Consider the following 23,216-nt stretch of genomic DNA (forward strand, 5'->3'; position numbering starts at 1 on the left):
AGCAGGAACGGTAGACCAGACATAGAGCTGGTCATAGTATATCTATCTCTGACATGGGCCTGCCACCCACTGCAGCTCAGAACTCCCAGGCTGGTGCCATGCGGAACAAATCAGAAAGACTCCTGCTTATGCCTCAGTCCTGCCTGGAAGAATATGAATCGTAGGGCCCCTCACACAGGCTCCTTGCAAGTACCTCCATGGACCATTCCCTTCTTTAGGCCATCCTTGTTGTCTGAAGTCAAGAGCAGTTCTATGATACCACGGTCCTCTAAGGCCTGTTGGGAATAAAGGAAAAATCAAAGTCTATCCCCATTCTCCAAAGCTTCTGCAGTGTAATACTGCTGAGAATGAGGTAGCCTGAAGAGCAAGAGGAAGAAATTAAAAGGAAGCATATATCTACAGAAAACAGAGGAAAGCCCATTTTGTCTGCACCTGTCAGATTCAGCAAAGCTCCAATAAACTTGATTTCTAGTTGTAGCAGAGGACAGGGCTGTTGATCTTTGGCAGCCCATGGATGTTTCTGAAGGTCTGGTCAGTTTGTTGTTCTCAGATGGACCTCTCAGTGGCCAGCTATGGCTCAGGAGTCTGCTGGGCTCCAGCAAGTAGATCAGACTTCCAGGACAGCACTACATCTTTCACTTCACCCACACCATGAACAAGCTCACTGTCTTTTCCCCACATTGAGCCAGTGTGAGTGTGATCTAAAGCAAGAGCATGATGCCCAGCAGTGCCTCAGTGATGTGACTATGGTGCACTACCCAGACTGAGCAGAGCAGAAAGCACTCCTGGAGTTTGTAAACCAGAGAATGAATAAGTAAAAGGAAGAAGCTATAGTTGAGGGGCAATAAGGATTGTTACTACTCAGATAATAGCTAACATTTATACAGTATTTACTATCACACCAGGCCTTCTGTTAAGCACTTTGTAGACTGTCCTACTGCATCTTCAGAATTAATATCTTAACAGTAGAGACCAAGAGCTTCAGTAAGGCTGAATAAAGTATGATGAGAGAGTATGTGCTAAACCCAGAATCTTCCCACTTTCAAAGGTTCTCTTCTGGGACTCTGGGTTCACTGGGAACAGAAACCACTGCAAAGGTGATCTTCCTATCATTTTCACTGCAGATATTATGAAAATAAGACTGCATATTTCAACTGAATTTTTTTGGAAATAGGGGAGGCAGAGAGATTATCTAGTCAGTGAATAAAGTGGATCTGACCTCCAAGAACAAATCCCATAGACTGATAAGAAAAGAGCAGAATGGGGTTGTAGTTCCCAGGGATGATAGACGCTGAAGAGTTCAATCCATGAAGCCAGATAAGATCTTTATCAGCAACCCTGGATCAACCCCCTTGAACTATACACCCAGTCATTCACTATTTATAACAAACATTTACTTTAAAGTCCTACAATATGCACATGCTTAAATTTTCATGGTCATTAATTCATTGACTCTACCCGGTAAAAGATGATTATCAATTTCCTGGCACCAGTCACAGGCCATGCACAGTTAAGTGCTTTGTGTCTTATCTCATATTCTTAGAGAAACGACTCAGTCTTAGAAAAAGCCGTTGTTGGGGCAGGCCCAAAAATGGCTATAGTTAAGCTCCCTCACCGAGACTTCTGGCGGGCTATGTTATGTTTTTAGTATGTAGCCAGGACTGGCACCTGGCTACATTATGATTAGTCAAGGCCAGGAACACTGTGATTCAGCATATAGATTCAAGGTCATAAATATTAAGTTTGAACATGTGCCCTCCCTTTATATAATTTGTTGGCATTATGCCTTCTTTGTTTGGCCTGCATATAAAAAGGTCCTTCAGAATTAATATCTTAACATATATTAATTAATATCTTAACTATATATAAGTATATATAACTTAACTATATATGACAAAGAAGGAAGGAGCTAAAATGGAACTGGCTGGGGGCTGAAGCTGAGGCTGGGGGCTGGCTAATAGCTGTGGCCACCACTGAATAAAACATGTCTACTATGTCTTGGATCTTCCATCTGCCGAAACCCAAGTCTGTTTCCTGGGTCAGAGCCCCCGCACAACAGCCATTCATGCCTCCGTTTTGCACATGATGAAACTAAGACTCAGAAAGGAGAAAGGGGTCTTGCCCGCAGTCAAGCGATGCTGGCAATGTCCATAACTCAGCTACTGCCTCCCACACTGCCCCCCAGGGAAAGTTGCATGGCAGTTCAGAAGGGGATTTTCCCAAGAGCTTTAGGATGACAAGAGGCTGGGTGCCATGCACCAGTAAAACATGAATGAACAGGAGAGGTTTCTGAGGAAGCTATATTCTCATCTCTTGCAACTCATGAAACATTCCTTCTCTGCAGCTGAATCAAGTAAAAAATTACTGGAGAAGCCACAGGTTATAAGAGGTAGTCTGAGGGAACAAAGTATAGAAGAGGAAGCTCTCAAGTCCTGTGTTTGCAGTAGGATTATTCTAGGTAATTCAAAGGTGAAAAGGAAGCTAGATGTGACTCTATTTCAGGCTGTGGTTGGTCTTGACTACCAGGTCTGAACTTGCCCCTTTCCAGCTTAAGGAATGTCACCATTCCTGAACACAGGCTTAGACTCTACTAAGACAGCTTTCTGCACACAAGAAGTGAAAGTCTGTAAGAATCTACAAGCTGAAGTGCTTGAGCCTTGGTCCTCACTCTACAGAGGACCCAGATAAAAAATGAATCTGTGTGTGACAGCAGAAGAGATACTGCACAGGCCATCAAAATCCAAAGCCATCCAGCTTCCAATTAGATGCATTCACAGAGGCCATTTATCATTTCAAGTCACACCATGGCTGACCCTTCAAAGTACTCTGAAACAAATGCCAAAGATTCCATCAAAGTCTTATTTACTGAAAAATTTGCTATTTGTCTAGAATAGCATTGATCTGTATGATCTCACATAATATAGGTAAGAGGCAGAGACTCTTTGTAATCCTATTGTATAGAAGAAAAATAAGAGGCTTAGAAAAATGAAGGCATTTGTTCAAGGTCTCAGCTACAATTTGACAGAAACCAGATTTTAATATTAGTCTATTCTTTTATATGTTACCTTAGTCCTTTCCCTCCATGATTTGCTGAATATTAAATCAGTAGTTCTCAACCTCTCCCATACAATAGGATTGGATATCTGAGAACCACCCCAGAGATTCTCATATATATGACTGGGGCATTGAAATTTTTAAAAACTCTCAAGGGAAAGCCAACCTGTAGCTAAAGCTTGGAGCCGTGGCTTTAGGCACTGGAATGAAGGCAGACTCTTGAGGAAACCTTCCCTAATTGCTGCCACACAATTAAATCAATTCCATTATTCTTAGCTCCTGCAACACACATATGTACTGCAATCCCCAAATTAATCCCACTCAATAAAGGGAAAATAAGTGAAAACCCTGTTAAAATAAAACAATGGAGACAAATTCATTAATTGATAAATGAAGTTGGGAGACATAGTATTAATATGAGGAAAATATTAGATCCATACATCACAACTCTTAAGACATTCTAGAGGAAGGAATATGAAGAAATGAACCAAGCTGACCCTTACCTTCCTGATGTAAGGCATGTAAGCAGGATCTCTGTCATAGGAACCATATTCATTCTCTACTTGCACAGCAATGATGGGTCCTCCATGCTTATACTGGGGAAAAGAGATAAATAATCAGAAGCTGAGTTTGTAGTAAAAGCCATATAATCTAAATTCATCATACTTATCTCTTAATTACTATCAACGTATCCAAAAACAAGTCTCAAAAGGTTTGGAATATAATTGAGAATACTATAATCAAGATGGTGGAATAGGAAGCATCAGGACTTTGTTCTCCATGGAAATACCAAACAAGTACAAACTGACTAAATAAGCTTATAGGGGCTCTGGAAACCAGTAACATATCAAAGCAAGCAAGTGACTACCCAATCAAGATAGTCACATGCAAGAGAATAGGAAATTTCGTTATGGTTTTTACTAAATCTTGCTACACATCCCTATCCCTCCCATCTCTCCTCAGTATAACATGGTGTGGTTGGGATAAAGTGTCCCAAATTTCCAGTTCCCTCCACCAGGATGGAGGGGGCAGAAGGGAACTTGTTTGCAATTCTCTAGTTTGTCTGTGAGCTGCCTGGAGAACTTGTTTCTGTCTCATCTGACTTGAAACACCAACAGGAAACATCAAGTTTGGAAGCTTCAGAATTCAGTGAGAGAGATTATAGTATGTGAAACTACAGAAGACTACAGACTTGTGGATGGCTGTGGGCAAGAAATTATGAGCAGAAGAATATGACAGAACACCCAAGAAACTCTGATGAGACTCTTTGGGAAATGAAGACATGTAAAAGCAAACAGGGTGTGAAGAAAGTGTATAGACAGGTGCAAACAGAAGATATTCTCAGAAAACATCTGTAATCTTGTGTCTTTACTCTGGCCTGATCTCTAGGTTCAGAAGCCCATTATTTGGGAAAGATCTTCCTAACCGGTCTGCATAAAAGACAGGGTGAAATAAGTTCCTCCCCCCCCCCAAATGCCCAATGATTCACAAAAAACACAAGGCTTATAAAAAGAATTACAGAGAAACATAGTCTGTTCAAAAGAACAAAATAAATCTCAGAATAGTCTCTAAAAACATACACACATACACATAACCAGACATATTAGACAAAGATGTTATAAATGTCAAAAATACATTTAAAGAGCAAAAGAAAAAATAAGACAAAAATTAAAGGAAATCAACAAAATGACATATGAACAAATAAGAATATAAATGAAGACATGGAAATTTTTAAAAAGAAACAAAACAGAAATTCTGTGCTGAAAGAATTCAGTATATAAACAAAAAATCCACTAGAGAAGTTCAACAGCAGATTCACACAGGAAACAGAAATAATAAGTGAGCTTGAAAACATAATTTGGAAGAAATAATGGCTGAAAATTTTTCAAATCTGGGAAAAGACATGAATATGTACATTCAGAAAGCTCAAAAAATTCCAAACAGGATAACCCAGAAACCTACAAAGAGATACTTTATATAACAAACAAAATTGTTGAAATATAAAGACAAAGATTCTTGAATGCAGAAAGAGAAAAGTGACTTGTCACATAGAAGGGATACTCAATAATACTATCAGGTATATCTCAGCAGAAATCTTGAAGGCCAGAAAGTATTTGGAATGACATATTCAACACTGTAAGGAAAAAATGTCTCAACTAAAAATTTTGTATTTGAGATAACTTTTTCAAAAATGAAAGAGAAATTAAGACATTTCCAGACAAAGAAAAGTTGAGGGAGATCATTACGCCTGAACTTGCTCTGTGATAAAAGCAACAAATTGAAATAAAAGAATACTAGACTGTAATTTGAAGTTGTATAAAAATATAATGTTCTCCAGTAAAACTAAAAATGTGAAAAAAATGTAAAGCAATATTATTGTAATTTTAATGTACAATGACACTTTATTTCTACAAGATTTAAAACATAAAAAGCAGAATATAGATTATTGAGTACAACATATAAAAAGATATAATTTGTTATATCAATTAAGTGGGGAAATAGAAATATAAAGTAATCAAAGTTAAGTTTTTATCATTTTAAGATCAGATATCATAAATTTAGGATATTATATATAATACTTAAAAATGAATACAATAATTATAACCAGGAAAAAAAAACCTTGGTTATGCCACTTCCATGCCCAAGAATGCCTCTGAACTATGTACCCATAATGGCCTTGATAGTGCTCCCACCTCTTTTCCACCACCCAGCCTATCAGCACCACCTGCTGAATCTCCTCAGTAACTCCATCTTCCCTACAAAAATCTAGGCTAATAACTTCCAAGCTTCTTGCTTCTTTCATGATTAGGTCTGCCAAATTTAGTAAATAAAAATATAAGATGCCCAGTTACATTTGCATTTTATAATGAAGACATTTTTATATTAACAATGAATAAGTTTTCTAAATGTAAAAACTTACATGCTATTTGGGAAATATTTCACTAAGAAAAAATTCCTTGCTTACCTGAAATTCATATTTAATTGACATCTGTTCTTTAGCTGGCTGTTCTCTTTGATTTATGTATGCTATGAACATTCCAAAGAATTAACTCAAGAGCAATTTTTTATTGATACATTAATTTTGATGTACTAATTCCTTAATGCCATTCTTCATGGTTTGACTTAAGCAACTTTAATTATTCTCATTCTCCTTTTTTATTGCTTCTAATTATTACATAAAATATTACATAAAATATTAAATACTCCCTCCAAGACTCATTTTAACATATTTGTTTAAATAGTAAATGCATATCAAGCAGTACCTTTTTGGTTAGCAGAGGGAAGTACCTTGAAAAGTACTTAAAATTTAATAATTACCAAAAAATCATGTGTTTAGTTCACAAGGGCCTATCCATGTGTGCTCCACTCTGCAGAACTGAGCCACAATGCTATTGGGACATTGACACATGGTGTTTTCAGTTATTAAGACATCCTACTTACCCATCATGAGTCATGACTCTGGAACTATACAGAGAAATGTGAGTCCTGACACCTGTCTGTCCATTTAACTTTGGCTGATACCACACTGAAATACACAGCTCCTTGAAAAGATCACTATCACGAGTCCCTCTGATTCTAAAACTCAGGCAGTCAGGAAGAGTGTGTTCCTGTGTTGAATAGAACTGTGGATTCCTTGGTCTGAGAACTTATCTAGGATTACCTACTACCTAGAAGAAAGATAAGTAAAATATCAAAGAGTCCGTTTGCTTTTACCTGGAGAGGCACCACCCTGGACATTAGGTGATCAAAGTAAAGGTCCACTGCCTCGGTGAAGCCCTTGTAAGTTGTTCTCAGTTTCATGCCAGAGTCCTGGAGTAGCCAGCTTAGAAAGAAAAGGGAGAGGACAGGATCATTAGAATCAGGATCTGTGGGTTTTCCTGGGGCAGGCTCACGGTGCCGAGAAGGTAGTAGCTCCAGAGAACTCAGGGATGACTCTGGAGACCAGGATGAGCTGAGAGTCATTCCTATCTCACTACCTCCACTCAACTAGGATGTTAGGTGATGTATAAACAGATTCAAGGGCAAGCAACAGAGTCAACCTGCACTCTCCACTGCTTCCCTACCCACTAGCACAACTCTGGAGGAAGGTCATTTCCAGCTTTCCAGCTATAGACCTCTACCTATCACTCACTGCCACACAGTAAGAAAAGCTTTTCATGGGACCCAAGACCCAGGTTGCAAGCATTTCCATCCACTATTCCCCAACAAAATGGTGAAGCCAAAAGGGTTAGGAATCATCACTGGGGCTGGAGAAGGACACAGTCACGATCTTCCAGGGTCACCCAGAAAAATGAGCCAGCACAGCCCGTGAAAGGTGACTGCAGTCTGGATGTGTCCCTGCTGACCACAGACTTCTTTGCATGAGCCACATCAGCCCTGCAGAGCTTGGCCAGTGGCAGCAGCAGTAGATTCAATTTCTTTCTCTACCCTGAATGCTGTGATGACAATTTCCCCCAAAGAAACACAGCACTATGGCTTGGTTCTAAAACAGAAGTCCAAGTACTTCCTTCCCACTTGAAACTCTAACAAAAAACATATTTTCTAACAAAAGGCTCTGGGGCATCCCTTGACCTGATTCCAAAGCCCTGAACAAAGTCAGAGAAGACATGAATGGTGTGAATATACTTTGTATACAACCAGAGATATGAAAAATGTACTCTATATGTGTAATATGAACTATAATGCATTCTGCTGTGATATATAACAAAGTAGAATAATTTTTTTTTTTAAATGGAGGAGACCTGGGCCTCCTAGTGCTTAACCTCCACATTCCCCGTCACATCAAAGGTGTAGTTTATCACTTGCACTGTGGCTTCACCCTCCCCTGCTGTGCCTCAAGGGACACCCTAGTAAATGCAAAGGTGCCACATAGAGCCTGGCAGAAGGTCTGAGGTCCAGAGCTTCTTGCTGCTTCTAAGATTGTTAAATCCTATCTTCCTCTAGCTGAGCTCCAGGAAATCACTGACCCTGTAATCCATAGGGACTTGGGACTCTACTCTGCTGTGTTCACAGCCTTGTTCCAAACACAATGCCAACTCAGAGAGAGGCTGAGCCCCTGAGGGAAGGGCTGATTGAGCTGGAAACTTAGAGAGAAAACAAAGCAGGGCCTTGGAGCTTGTGCTGTGGGAAGAAAGTTCCCCGGGAGACTCTGGGAAAACGAGATCAGTCTTTTCTCTTGGGGCAGCATAGGGTGGGGAGCCTGGGTCTTACCATCTGGTACAGTATGAGGCTAGGAAAGATTATACCTATTATAACAAAGAAAATCTTTTTTTTTTTTTTTTTTTTTACTGGAAAATAATGGCAGTAATGACTAGGATAAGGAAATGAATGGGATCCCAGCTGATCCTTGTCCAGATTTGTAGTTCAACAAATTACATTTAGAAAGATCAGACATTAGAAAAATTGAAGACAAAACAGAAACAAAAGCTTCTCTTATACTTTACCAAAATACTGAACTTTAAAAAAAAATGATTGGTAATATCCTTAAAAAATAGGGCAGGTTTGATTTTTCCATTTGTAGTGAGGGAAAGTTAAGCCAAGGGCAGACAAATGATCTGTCTGAGTTTCAACTTCACAGTTGGGCCCAGAGGAATAAAAAGCTCCAGAATGTCCAATCCTCTTGCTGCTGTTTACCACTTAACACAATCCAATGGAATTTTACAAGGCCAATAACTGCAACATCATTCAAAATTACCCCTTTTGGATGCTACTTATTCTGAAAAGGAAATTTAGCACAGAATAGAAACTATACCTTGAAAACCAAACTAAATCAATATTCTTTGAATATTTTGTATTAGCACAGAGATCCCTCAAGCCACACTGGCCTCTTTCAGCCAGTCTTACCTGGGTAAGCCTCCAAGGTCAATCTCACTGCAGATGTATGGACCTGGACGCAGAATCACCCACAGCCCAATCTCTGCAGCCATCAGGACAAAGGCCCTGGGGAGATAAACAAAGTCAGGCCCTCTCATGAGAGTCCACAGGGAGGTGGCATAAAAGGGAGCCTCACACATGACAGTGTGTCAGAGTTACCTAGCTTTTCATTCCCTTTCTTCTCTTAACCAGGAAGACTGGGGGCGGGGGGGGGAGGGTCAGCCCAGCCCACCAGAAAAGGGAATCCTTCTGGTCAGAGGCCAGTGGCCCTGGGAGCTGCATTTGTACTGGCTCCCAGAATCAGGATCAGCTCAGCCCCACTGGCAGCATAAGGAATAAAGGCATCAGGGTGCAGAGCCTCTTACCCAGCAATACCCCTGAAAGCTCACAGAGTATCTCTGACCCCAGCCAGGTGGCTGGATCCCACTTAGAGTCAGGTAGCACCAAGGATCTTAGCCCCTCTAGGCTGCAATAGAGAGGCTGGGTCAAAGACTGCAGCCCAGCACCCCTGGGTAACACATCATTGCTGAAGAACAACTGAGTTCTGGGTACAGAGCCACTCAGAGCATCCTCAGAACAAGGCTCCAGATCTTGGTTCCTGTCTGGTTTTCAAACCACAGCCCAGATACCACTAGGGTTCTTAGTCTAATCTAAGTGGCCATGTGTCTGTCACCCACTCTGGGCCTGGTCACAGAAGCAGCAGTACCACATACTCTAAGTCCAGATTCCCAGAGAAGTTGAATTTGCCTCTTTCTGGCTCATGGAGGTTCCATGGGACATAGCTGTAATAGAAAATACAATTATAGGCAAGACTTTGTTAATTATTCCACTTCACCTCCTAGATTACCTTTCTTGTCCCTAAAAGAAGATACGTTTCTTTTATGATGGCTGAAGATATGCTTCTTAATGGGTTCAGGACCAGAACCAAGAACTAACTGAACAGATCTGGGACAGAAGAGAATGCAAGGCAACCCCCAGGGCACTAACATCGCATCTCCTTAGGAGAAGAAGAAGTTCAACAAGATTTAGGTAAAGCGTGAGACACGCAGAGTAAAAAGTCAGGCTCAATGAGCACAGGTCAACTTGCCATCCCTATCCCTTGTCAGTGAGAAAGAAGTAAGTATGTTGGAAAAAGAGATAAAAGTAGGGCAGAAAGAAACTTCAGTTATTAATCCTATTTTACTAAAGCATCCATATTTCCAAAACTTGCAATAGAATGGGGCTTCTAATGGAAAGATAATGGCACTCAGTAAGCTGTTAAAGGAGGCCAACTCAAGAGATGGGAGATAACACTCATGCACTATAATAGTTAAGAAAGTTGCTCTCCTCCCTGACCAGCACATCATGGGCCTAACAGAACCTTCTCCAACTGCAAAGAATATTCACAGGTGAAGGGAGGCTTTATGGCTTCCAATTCATTCTCAAGAGTTTCATGTTTCAGCAAATGTAGATTGTTCTGCTTTGTTACCAAAGCAGAATGTTTATCCTGCAGTATTCCCATAATCTTCAGGAGTTCTGAGATGCTATCCACATTTCTTTCAAAAATGCAGTCACATCTCAGAACACTCCTATAACTCTTCAAAGCCAGTTCATAAACCAGCAAAGAAAATCCATCTTTTTGATTTATAATAATGTATTTTTTCTCAAAAATGGAACAATCCAGCCTGATAACCCACTTTATTTTATAGACATTCATCCAAGTATCTGTTGGAAATTGGGGGGAAAAAATCCATGAAAAGATCAATATTATTCACAAATGAATCTATTTTTAAAATGATTTGCACATTCAACATCGTATTGCATACCCATCATGTGCCAAAATCACACTAGGTACTGAAATGGTAACCACAGCAATCAGGATCATGACAAAAAAGGAATGTGGGACATTGCTTCTCAGATTGTTCCCTGAAGAAGACTCTGTTCATTTGCTGTACAAACTGAGGTTGGGCAGGTTGCTTGTTAAAAATTTATTTATTGGGTCATTATAAGAAGAGGAAGAGATACCCAGAATATGGATCCAGAGAGGAAAGGACATGCAAGGACATAGGAAGAGGATAGCTCTCTATAAGCCAAGCAGAAGGCCACAGGATAGGCCAAACATGTTCACAACTTGATCTTGGACTTCTAGCATCCAAAATTGTGAGAAAACAAAATTCAGTTGTTCAACTGTCCCCTCTCCCTGCCCCACCCCCACCAGCTGCCCCACAACATATATAAGAAAAATTAAAATGAAAAAAAGAAAAACCCTCCTACATGTACACTTACCTACCTTTCTCACTCTATTCTTTTGTTCAACATTGTTACCTGGTCATTCTAGACTCTGTAGTTATTTCACAACTTTTTGTGCTTATTAATAGGGAGTTCTGTAGAGATTAGGAAGAAGGGAGACTCTTACCCCATAGACCTAAGCAGAAAGCTTAGGCTGGATCCTCCTCTTATATTTTTCCTCCTGCAGACACCAGGAACCCCTATTTGGTAACCAGGTTTGGTGGCAGGGGATGGGGCACAGCACTCACGTGGTGAGGGTATTCAAGCCACAGGCTCTCATCTTGAGCAAGCGATCCCTCCAGTATTCCCGGGGCACACGGAAATAGTGTATGGAGCCCCCAAAGATCCAGAAGATGGAATCCTCTAGCATAAAGTGTTGGCCTTTTGTGTGCAACCCTAACTGCCGATGTCGGAGCCATGCAGGGATCAGAGTACTCCACTCCAACCTGGAAAGAGAAAATGCCCTGATGGAGCCTTGGAGCTCACTGGCAGCAGCGAACAGGGGAGCAGAGAGGCAAATGGCTCCCTTGCCTTCTTCACAGGCCCTCAGCATCTCTGAAAAGGGTCTGCTCCCAGGCAGTCAGGCCCAGCTCCCACCCTCCAACTTGGTCAAACCTTGGAAGGTGTCTTTCTTCAGCAACACTCACAGGGCTGGGCCCCACTGCAGGAGGAGAGCAAGGTGACGCTGCAGTCAGGAACAAGACAAACACAATGTTCAACATGAAGATGTGTATGTGCTAGAAGGAGAGAGGATGAAGCAGGGTCATGCTACATGGGAAGGGGCTGCTCTCTAGCATTAGGGTCTGGAGAGCAGCTATAGCTCACAGGCTCCTAATATGGCCAGGTGTTCTAGGCCACCTGACTAAACATTAAAGCAGCAGCTACTAGGAATAGTACTTCTGAGCCTTCTCACCTGACTTGAGTTACAGATACCTGGAAAGAGGCATCCATGTTAAACAGCATCTATTCATTGGTCATACTTCAGGTATTAAGTTATTTTTTGAAGATCAAGCACCAATCAAGAGATATTCCAGCATAACTCAGACTGGAAGACTGTTTGACAGTTATAATCCATGAAAAAGTATCTCTGGGGTTGGCCAAAAGGACTTCTTTTAATTGTTCCCAATGACCCCAGAGTTCCTAGGATTCCCCCTCTCCTCCACCTAGGCTCCTAAAGACCAGGAGAGAAAGCTGGCCAGAACACCTGGGAAACTGGAAATGTGTGGCCGTAAATTTTAGAAAAGTTGAAGACAGAAAAAAATGAAAAGTAAGTTTGAGGCAAAAGCAAATTTTAACTGGTGCCTTTTCTCTTCTCAGTACAGTTCTTGACACCAGAGGGCATATTTCTGGGCATATTTTATGCTCCTCTGCATAAAATAGTTCCCTGAGTTTACAGGAGGAAGAGGCCCAAGTTTGAGGGGGCTGATGGCCACAGACAAGGGAACAGGATGCAAAGATGGGCATTACTGACCTTTTGTTTTCTGGGCCACTCATGGAATGTGGAAAAAATATATATATATATATTTATATATATAAATATATATATAATATTAAAATTATATATATATATATATTTTAACCTGCCTCTTCCTGCTTTGCAAGCTCACAGCTTTGAAACTTACACTGAAGCTACAGGACTACATATAAGCTATGTTCTCCGTCACCTAAGACCTAATCACCATTTTTTTTCTCTAAAGGGAAAAGTTTCTTGTTCCAACAAGTGACTTGCAAATGACATTTTAGGACTTACTTTTTCCAAAGGACCAACTAAATGGGGGAATAAAGACAGAATATTTGGAAGTGGATGATCTGGTCATGAATCCTTGAGTAGCACTGTCACCTTGGATTAATGACACTGTGGACATGAGTTTGATCCTCTAAAATATGGCTAATGCCCATTCCAACTTCTCAGAAAGGCTACTATGAGGATCAGGTAGAAATTAAATACCCTATAATGTGCAATGAAGAAGTATTATCACTATACAAAAGAAATTTATGTTAGCATTTGCTTTCACAATTATAATGCAAAGACTAGCCTCAGTTGGTTTTATTTTGCTAATATGATATAATCCTTCCCCCTCCCATTTTAGTGTATAATATTTTATGTATTAGACTTTGTGCCAAGTTGTGTAATAATTTCTAAAATTTTATAATGGATCTGTATCCTGAAATTCTATCAGACCAATCCAACCCCTTTGACAGGGGTTAACCAATTCTAGCCAGAGGACAAATCCTACTTGCCACCTGTCTTTGTAAGGCTTATAAGCTGAGAATAGTTTTACATTTTTAAGCAGCTGGGAAAAAAATCATAATAATAATATTTGGGGACACATAAAAAATTACATGAAATTCATATTTCAGCATTCATAAATTGTTGTATTGGTAAACTGCCACATCTACCATCTACATATAGCTGCTCTGGGGAACAGATAAACAGTTTTTACAGAAATATGTCTATAAAGCTGCAAAGCTGAAAATATTTCATATCTGGCCCTTTTCAAAAAATCCTACTGACCTCTATCCTAGCAGATAAAGCACTAGATTACTCAACAGAGGCCTCAGTGTTTCCCCAGGGCCCCATCTAGATCCTCCTTTACCACCCCTTGTTCTCAGCTGGCTATAAGTTCATGACCATATTGGCTATCTCAAGCCTCCAACACCCCAGACAATTTCCCTTGATTTTGACCATACCTACTCCAAAGAACACACTTTCCTTTCTGTTCAGCCCTCCCTGCTTGAAGTATTCATCAGGCCCCTTCCCCAGGCACCTACCTGCTGGACCAACCCCAAGCTAATTGGAGCAAAAAATGGATGGACAGATTCTTCAAAACAGAGGCATTTTGATAGTCTGATAAGGAAAATGGCCCTACGCATGCAATCTCATTGTTTTCAAAGATAAAGATGACACAATTCAACAATCACTCCAGCAGGGAGCAAAATTTATTCCCTGGCCAGAACTTAGAAACCACAATCTCCAATTCTTGACTTAGCACACATCACATCACTGATTCTAATGATTGTTTCCCCACCCTACTAAGTGCAGAGAAGTCAATAAGGATGGAAATGTGCTCTTTTTGAACTTCATGCTAACATAGTCCCTGCCACTACCAAATATCCCAAATCTATTCCTTTGTGGATGACCAATCAGCTGACTTCTCCATGTGTGGTTGTAGACAACAGAGTATCTTCATCTACAGCTTGTTAGAAAAGCCCAAAACTGTGCTTAATTTAAACCTGCTGAATCAAAATCTGCATTTTAACCTAATCCTACAGTTAAAGCTTGAGAAGCAACCATATATATATATATATATATATATATATATATATATATATTTACATATATATATTTATATTTATATATACACACACACATATATATACACATATATATATACACACATATATATATACACACACATATACACACACACACATATATACACACACACATATATACACACATACACATATACATATAGTTTCTCTCTAGTTAGAGTTTCTCCTTGCTACTGTATTTATGTTCTGCCATTTTCTAGATTTTATTAAAAAATATTTCTTCTCAGTCTTATTAAAAGGCAGGAAATAAACATCACATACAAAAAAATGTTAGCTGTTATCAAATTCCAAATTCCAGAGAATTCAACTATTTCTTTTCTGGAAATTTTCTGGTAGGTTAATAGTATGTCCTCAAAGCCTTGCTAAAAAAGATATATTCAGTGAGAAAATTAGAATGATAAATGTTGGGTTTCTCAAAGGAATTCACTATGAGAAAATGAAATGATGCAATTCACAGCTTCATGTATCAAACGAGAAAGCACCATGAAAATGGTTATTAACACTAATCATGATCATTAATACTAATGATTATCATATTAAGAATAGCCCCATAATTTCCTGAGCAATTAACTCAGTGATAATAAAATAAAGGAAATATCAACTGTGTGGTTATGTCTGGCTGGTTTAAAGGTCAGAAAGACTTTAAATTTAGGCTTATTACCCAGGAGCTAACCAAATCCTGAGGAGGCCCCATTTCTATTGCTTTTCCTAGTGAGTTGTTCACTCATGATAAAAATGTCTTGGCTGAAACTGAAACAGAGAACATCCTTGTGCTGATATTGGAAACTAAACAACTATCATCTGGCTAGGCTGGCACCAATGAAGCTGAAACTGACATGTTCTCTGGCTAACACAGCTTACCTAGATATAGGTGTATATATTACCTGGCTTTTGTTTCTATAAATTATAACCCCTCTGTAAGACCTACAGAGAAACAATCTAGCTGCTTCTCCCGAGTTCAATCAAATTGCATTACCTTCATGTTTCTTTTTACATCATTTGCTTATGTGAGTAGGCAGCTGAATTGGGCCAGCTGGGATCCAGGCAGGCTCCCTGGCTTGGCTGCCAGTAACAAAACCAAGGGCAACTTGCATTCTTTGCAGCTAGAGCTTATAGTAACACTTTCTTCTGGAATTTCTATTGCTTTAGTATTTGGCTTCATTTTAGAGAAGCCACTTTTTAGTCATTGTAGGGAACCAGACATCACATATAGGCTTCAGCTGCCACAGGACAATCTGTCCTTGGATTTTCACTGCTCAGTAACATTCTGTTTCTCCACCTAAAAAACGAGGTGGCCATGTTCATAGTCTAAGGCCAGGTGCCTGGAAGAAGGCATAATGTGTCAGGATTCTTGATGGGGCCACGAGATGTGAAGAGCAGCACATAAAGTAGACTGAGCTCTACCACAACCTAGGGAACAGAATTCTCATCAGACTGTTCCTGATGAGAAAGTAGAGTACAGGGTGAAGTCTTCTGATACTCCATTCTTAATCATTGAAGTGAGTCATGAGGACAAAAGGTACAGTGCAGACTCTAGCAGGCCAGGTGTTCCTGGGCATAAGAAGTTCTGGGTGGATGTGTGTGAATGGAAGAGGGCAAAGAAACAGGTGACAGGTTTCCACAGCTTTCACTCTGAATGGAACCATGAATGGATTCTCAAGTTTCAAAGCAGGTCTTACAGGGTGACTGTAGGACATCAGATCCAGTCACCTCCTTGAAAAATCTCTTTGAATAAGGCATGCTAATGAGGACAATCTTGAATGTGCACTGCACATTCCCAAATCACCAATAAATCCTGCAAAATCTGATCAGAACCCTGGCTAGTGAGGGGATTGGGAGGGATCACTTGGATCATGGTCATCTCCTTTAGGCATTTGTTCAGCATGCAGAGTCTGATCTCACATTAATGAGCCAGGATCCATACAATTGGACACAACAGAGACAGAGTCATGAGAAGCTGGAGTTGGACAGCCTAAGGCAGAGATCAGGAGACATTCATGCAGTATGAGGTTGGCCAAGGGCATGGCTAAGCTAGACACCTGCAGCAGGTGTCTGCAATTACAGTCCTTCAAGTCCCAAAACACAAGTCCTTGCTGATCCCAAGTACTTTATACAAATTATACACTTGGTTATCCGAGATAACAGCTTATAAGTTCAATTTCCAGGTACACAGTGCTCCTAATTGGGCTTCCTGAAACAAATTCAACTGAATCTGAGTTAAGGCATCATATTAACATGCTAACCAAGAAAACACTCACTTTTTCATTCACTCAAACTGGAGACCATGATTTTAGATGGTATGTCCATTTGCCCCCAACAGCTGTCAATTCTGTTCTCTCTGCCCTTAGCAGTGAAATTTAAGGGTGTAAGAAAGGAAGTACTTGGCCCAGGCCATTCTCTTAACACCTATACTTCAAAATATTGCCTCTTGGATCAATCCTTGAGATGTGAAGAATGGTAGCCATAGGGAAATAGAATTCACTCCGGGTACCTGGCCCATCTTAGATGTGCCCCTTGATCTGAGCTCAATACTTTGGGTTCTTTTGCTAGAAGAATCAAATACTCCACAAGACTTGGATGATGCCAAGCCCAAAGCAAGCATACGCATTTTGCAGAGATACAAGGTCTAAGGCATGAATTCATCCCATTACCTCTGTTCTTCTTCCTGATGAGGTTCAGGAAGCCAGAACTGGCTGATACCCAGGCTCCTGCAAATCAGACCAGGTGACTGACCTGACCAGAAATAATACTGTGGTTTGGAGAGCAAGACTTTCTAAAGGAAGTGTGTGCTAGGCCAACACCTTAAGATGCAAAATAACAAAAACTTTCATCGGTAACCTACCACATACAACAGCAACAAGGTGCCCCACTATTGGATCACTGTACATTCACTATGGGAAATTTTTCATTAATAGCCTCATAGATAAAATAGGTAAACTAAAATAGATCAATTATCTCAGTCTAGAGAGAAGTGAAAATCCTATTAGATAACTCAAAAGGACTCTACAGTTAATAAGACTGATCTTAGAGATGTACTAAAAATATGAATGCAATGACCTCATGAAATAAAAAAACAACATAAATGTGTTACATATATTTTAAAATCTATCACATGGGACTTACTGAAAAGGGTACATAAAAGATGGGTTAGTTCTTGTAAGACCCAAGGAATCCACACTGTCTTCCACACATATTAAACAGGATTTCTTCCTGTTAGGCTGTGGAGTTGAGCTTAGAATCTCCTTTATACTAATCCAACAGAAATGACATGTACTATTTTGAAAATGACTATGAAGATTTAAAATGAATGTTTTGGTCAGCAGTTCTACTTATAGAAATATATCTAACAGATATTCATTTCACTTGGTTTACTTTAGTAGCCAAAATATTTTAAAAATCAATACCCATCAATAGAGAACTGTTGTCCAATGAACAAGTGGATGCATACAATACCTCCAAGAGAAAACATTTTCATAAATAGTCTCTGGTGGGAGGGGAGAGAGAAGGTCCCTAGGAGACAAGAATGGGAGCTTCACTTCATTAGATTCCCCCTTCATCCTTGAATACTCATCATATTTATTTATTATCTACCTATGAATTGAAATTTTCAGATAAACACACTTTTCTATTGAGTGTCAGAGTACAGAAGAATGAGTATCCACCAAGAGTCCAATGAACAGACATCAGTCAAAAAATATCTGCTTCCTTACCGTAAGTCTCTAAAAACAATCCCTTCTCTTTTATCCCAGAAGTTCCTAACAAGGAGCACTGTTTTTTTAAAATGGTCTTTAATATCCAGAGCAACTGATTTAAGAAAAGTTAAAACTGAGTGGATAACTAGGTCAAATGGTGGTTCCATTCCCAATTTTCCAAGAAATCTCCATATCCCTCTTCTCAGCCTATACCAACAGGACTTAAAAACAGCATACAACAGGGACATAGCCACGTCAATGGTTATAGCAGCACAATTCACAATAGCTAAACTGTGGAAATAACCTAGACGCCCTTCAATAGATGAATGGATTAAAAAATGTGGCATATATACACCATGGAATATTAATCAGAAATAAAAGAGAATAAAATCATGGCATTTGCAAGTAAGTGGATGGAGTTAGCCAATCCCAAAAAATCAAATTTGAATGTTTTCTTTGATATAAGGAGGCTGATTCATACTGAGATAGGGAAAGAGAGCATGGGAGGAATAGACGAACTCTAGATAGGGCAGATAGGTTAAAGGGGAAAAGAGGGGGCATGGGGTAATTAATGATGGTGGAATGTGATGATCATTACTATCCAAACTACATGTATGAAGACACGAATTGGTGTGAATGTACTATGTATACAACCAGAGATATGAAAAATTGTGTTCTATATATGTAATAAGAATTATAATGCATTCTGCTGTCATATATAAATAAAAAGAAAAAGAAAAAAACTGAGTGGAGACAAAGAAGCAAATAGCCCCATACCAAAAAAACACTGCCCCTGCTGGAGATGGCAGGTTAGAAGGGTGGGAGGGAGCAAATGGGCTCCAGGGTCCTTTCCAGGTACAAGATGTTCTCAAAGCTTTTGTCTTCGCATTCCAGAATCTCCTGAATTCTTTTCCAGAGAAGCATTTGAGGTGACACGATGTATCATTGCTTCAAAGACTAAGTGCTTTTATTTCATTTGCTACTTCCTTGATCTAAAGTGGGAAGAACCTTTTGGTATTTTGATATTTCTGCTGCCTAGTCTGTGCAGCTCCTTGCCCCCACTTTTCTGGGTATTCCCAACTCCTAAATTGTAAACTCATGGATAATGTCAATTCTCCAAGAAAACTCTGGTCTCCTTCGGTTATTGGCTAGCATGGTCCTGCAAGAGTCCAGGTGCTATCTTACCAGCACAAAGTGAATCAAACATCCCACCTTTCCTGCATGACAAGGCACTGCACAGGGAGCTTTGCTTCACCTCTACCTGCTGAGAGAGGCACTTCCCAAATGCTGAAAGGTTCACCTCTAGAGGATGAAAGGACAGAATTCAAAGGGTTTGAACATTCCAAGGACTGTGACTCAGGCCTCCAAGCAGAGTTGAGTCCATCTAGGCAAAACTCATAAAATCAATGACCTCACAGGAAGAGACACCATCCATTCACATACCTTTGGAAGACAGGCTACGATTTGGATCAAATAAAGTGACCAGCGTAGCTAAGTTATCCACCTTTACCAAGGGGAAAGAGTTAATGGAATTCCCCTACACCTTTTCTTTTTTACAGGAAGTGCTTGGTGTCCAGAATCCAGGTAATGGCAGTGCAGGAACAGAGAATGACAGGGATGAAAGGAGAAATCAACATATCTTTCAGGAGCCTAATGCTGGCTGCCTACTGGAGGCTTTCCTTTCTCTCAGTATTTGCTAGCTAAAATTTCAGTTGTAAGAGATGCAGAGCTGATTGAATTATTGTTCAGTGATGCATTTATATTAAGGAAAATACAATCATACTGCCTTGATCATATCAAGCAGGCATTCTTTTTTTTTTTTTTTTTTTTTTTTTTTTGGTGGTGCTAAAGATTGAACCAAGCATGTGAGGCAAGCACTCTACCAACTTAGCTACATCGCCAGCAGGCATTCTTTGTTTACAGATTGAGTGGAAGAAAGAGGAAGGCAATTGGCTCAATGGTCTGACTCACACTGATACAGGCATCATAGATCTCAAGATAATAAGCTAAGTAAAAGAAACTAAGCAAAAAAAAAGGGGGGGTATTCATTTTACATTACATTTCTATAAAACTCTAGAAAATACAAACTAATATACAGTGCTTGGGGCTGGGGAGAAGGAAACTGTGGGAAGGAATGATGACAAAAGGGTACAAGGATATTTGGGGGGGGGGCTGAAGGATATTTTCACTTTCTTAATTGTTATGGTATTTTCCCAGATGAGTGAACATACATACATATCTCTCTTTCTCTCTCTCTCTCTCTCTCTCTCTCTCTCTCTATATATATATATATATATATATATATATATATATATATATACACACACACACACACACACACACAGAGAAAGATGGAGATATACATATATACATATCAAAGTTTATCAAACTTTATATGTTAACTATGTCCACCTTGTTTCATGAAAATTATACTTCAAAAAAGATAGTTTTTAAGAAAGACCATTGTTCAAGCTAAAAAAAACTTAAGGTTCAAATCCTCCTCAAGTCAATCCAGTCCTCCTATTTCTTAGATATCATGTAATCAAAAAAACTATGTTTATCCAAGAACCAAACCAAGGAAAAGTCTTCGAGGGAAATAAAAGAAATATTACTATTAAATTATTTCTGCTACCATCACCACCTCTGCCATCCACATACCTGCCTTCTGGGGTACAGAAGAAGGGAGAATCCTGACAACTGGGCTTCACAATGCTGTGAACTGAGAAGCCAGTTTCCATGTGACCTATATTCCATGGGCCACGCCAACATTCCCCACTAACAGCTGGGAGAGGCCCCCACCTCCCACTCAGTTAATGACCCAATCAAAGCTGGGGTAAGGCAAGAAGAGAGAAAGACAAAGAGTCTATTCTCCTCCAGCCTCCAGGCTACTAGAGTAATTCACAATCACTGATATCCAGCCCAAGTCTAACAGAAGGAATTGGGCAGAAAGTGGCTAGGAGGGTGAGACAATCAAAAATATAAACAAGAAGTGTATTCTAAAGGATCCTAAGAGATGGTCTTGAACCTGGTTCAGAGCATCTCTGGTCTCTGTCTTACCTGCTAAGTAAGAGGGATAGAAGAAACAACATCTTTCCTAAGCATTTCAAACTATTCCCAGGCTTGAGTCACAGCTATTTATTCTCTGAAGCCATTCCCAGGCAACTCCTTAGGCCCCGGCCTGACTTCTTCTTTCACTATCCCACATGGGCAGGAACATGATTAGCTCACCTGTGAGAAGGTCAGACCTACTCACAGCCCATTCAGCTAACTGACACCTCCTCTCTATTTAGCCCAGCAACAACAAACACCCACTCTCCTTCTCACACACTTTCCTGGGGCTATTAGTATGCTATCTCAAGCCCTTTAGTGCTGGCCCTCAGTTTGGGTCTGATGCAAAACTACTGTATTCCTGATCAACAACAGACTATATGCACACAGCTAACCCATTCTCTCTGGAGCCCAGGATCCTTGACATCATGCTGTATATAAGACACTCCTGCTGCCACTGCTCTGAGCAATTCTTCTGGGAGTTGCATCAGCCTCAGCACCTGTAGGAAAGCTCAACACCCTACAAAAGCCAGGGCCAGTCTTCAAAGGAAAAGTCTTGAGAACAAATGTTGAAATGAAATGCCTTGTAAGTGTCCTGCACCCCAGAGTAGAGCCATTTTCTTATTTCAAACATCGTTATGACATCCCCTCATCTTAGAAACAAAACACAAAGAAGGTGTAAATGGTAAATATAAAGTTTCCAATTGTTCTTCTGACAGCAAAAACATTTAGATCTTTACCTCCATCAAAATCATCCCTATCTCACAGGGGAAGTTCAGAGAAATGAAGTAAAGGGATAGAGAAGATGCCAATGACAAAGCTGAGAGGTGATATCCCTGCTACCAGTTCCAGTGGCTCCTCCTTCAGCTTCTCACCAACCTCCAGTGCCAAATCATTGCATGCTGCTGCTGGCTTCCCCAGCAACACGGATGGTTTTGAATATGAAAAGTGCCAGGCATGACCTGAAAGATGGCCAAGCCCAAAAACAAATACAGTTTAGAAAAATTCTGGGGTAGAGAACCCAGAAAATTTTTACACAGGTGCTGGGTTAAAAAAAAAAAAAAAAATCTAAATGGGCAGGGATGGAGGAGTCAGCTGATGAATGAGGGAAAGTGGAGAGAGCCACTTATCAATACTAGCAGCGTGCAAATACATCAGATCTGAAGATCCAGGAAGGCAATGGACAACGTCCTTATGACTTTGCTGAGTGGGCTAAATCTGCCATAGCTGTAGGCATTGAGGCGCTGACCTCTGGGAAGAGGAGAGTTCCAGAAGGCTTGGGAGGAAAGGCTTGAGGGCCTGGGAGAACAGCTGAAGGGGGTTAGGTGGAGTACGTGAAGGTTAGTTCTGCTGACATTCCCAGAGTGCTGAGAACGCGGAGCAGAACCTCGAAAATAGGGATAGGGAGTGAGAAGTTCCAATGCACAGGTGACTAGGAGGGCAGTGCCTGGTGTCGCCCAGACTCCTGGATCAGAGTACTTGGAGACGCAGAGGGACTCCGGGGTGCTGAGCTCCAAGAAAGAGGAGTCTAGGCACGCTTCCGTGGGAAGTCGAGATTCGTGGACTGCAGGAGGCGAGAACCTGAGGTGTGGAGGGCTGGGGTGAACGCAGTCCCGCAGGTGCTGGGCGGGACTCTCTCTCACCTGCGGATCACCAGGAAGCTCAAGATGACCAGCAGCAGGAGTCCGAGTGTGCGGCCTGGCCTCCGCCGGAGGCTCCACGTGGTCATTGCTCTCTTGCTGCGCGCAGAGACCAGGTCCCACTCCAGCCAGCCCTCGGTGGCAAGCGAGAGCCTTGGAAGTGAGGGCGGAGCCGCGCGCTGGTAGCCTGGGCAACCCAGCCGCGACCCGCCAGGCCCATTGCTGCCTGTTGGCAGCGGTACGCGGCCCCGCCCCGTGCGGCCGGGAAGCTCGTAAGTAGAGGCGGGGCTCCGGCGGGGCTCCG

General features: G+C 40.8%; 1 protein-coding gene across 2 annotated transcripts in view; it reads right to left on the reverse strand.

Moving 5' to 3' along the window:
- The window catches only part of GLB1L2 (galactosidase beta 1 like 2), a gene marked incomplete at both ends in the record, with an annotated part of 37,389 nt that extends 14,373 nt beyond the window's left edge, over nt 1-23,016 (reverse strand). The window contains 7 exons of one of the 2 annotated variants that reach the window (XM_081262454.1): nt 194-275; nt 3,558-3,650; nt 6,769-6,877; nt 8,899-8,994; nt 9,642-9,710; nt 11,445-11,642; nt 22,916-23,001. In XM_081262454.1, coding sequence (XP_081118580.1) covers nt 194-275; nt 3,558-3,650; nt 6,769-6,877; nt 8,899-8,994; nt 9,642-9,710; nt 11,445-11,642; nt 22,916-23,001 — 733 coding nt within the window. Of the gene's footprint in view, nt 1-193; nt 276-3,557; nt 3,651-6,768; nt 6,878-8,898; nt 8,995-9,641; nt 9,711-11,444; nt 11,643-22,915 lie in introns of both variants that reach the window. The other variant, XM_081262453.1, reaches the window with a different exon arrangement.
- Between the last annotated feature and the right edge of the window lie 200 nt (nt 23,017-23,216).

This window comes from Spermophilus citellus (assembly GCF_964194105.1).
Source record: "Spermophilus citellus genome assembly, chromosome: 2".
NCBI classification, from domain to species: domain Eukaryota; kingdom Metazoa; phylum Chordata; class Mammalia; order Rodentia; family Sciuridae; genus Spermophilus; species Spermophilus citellus.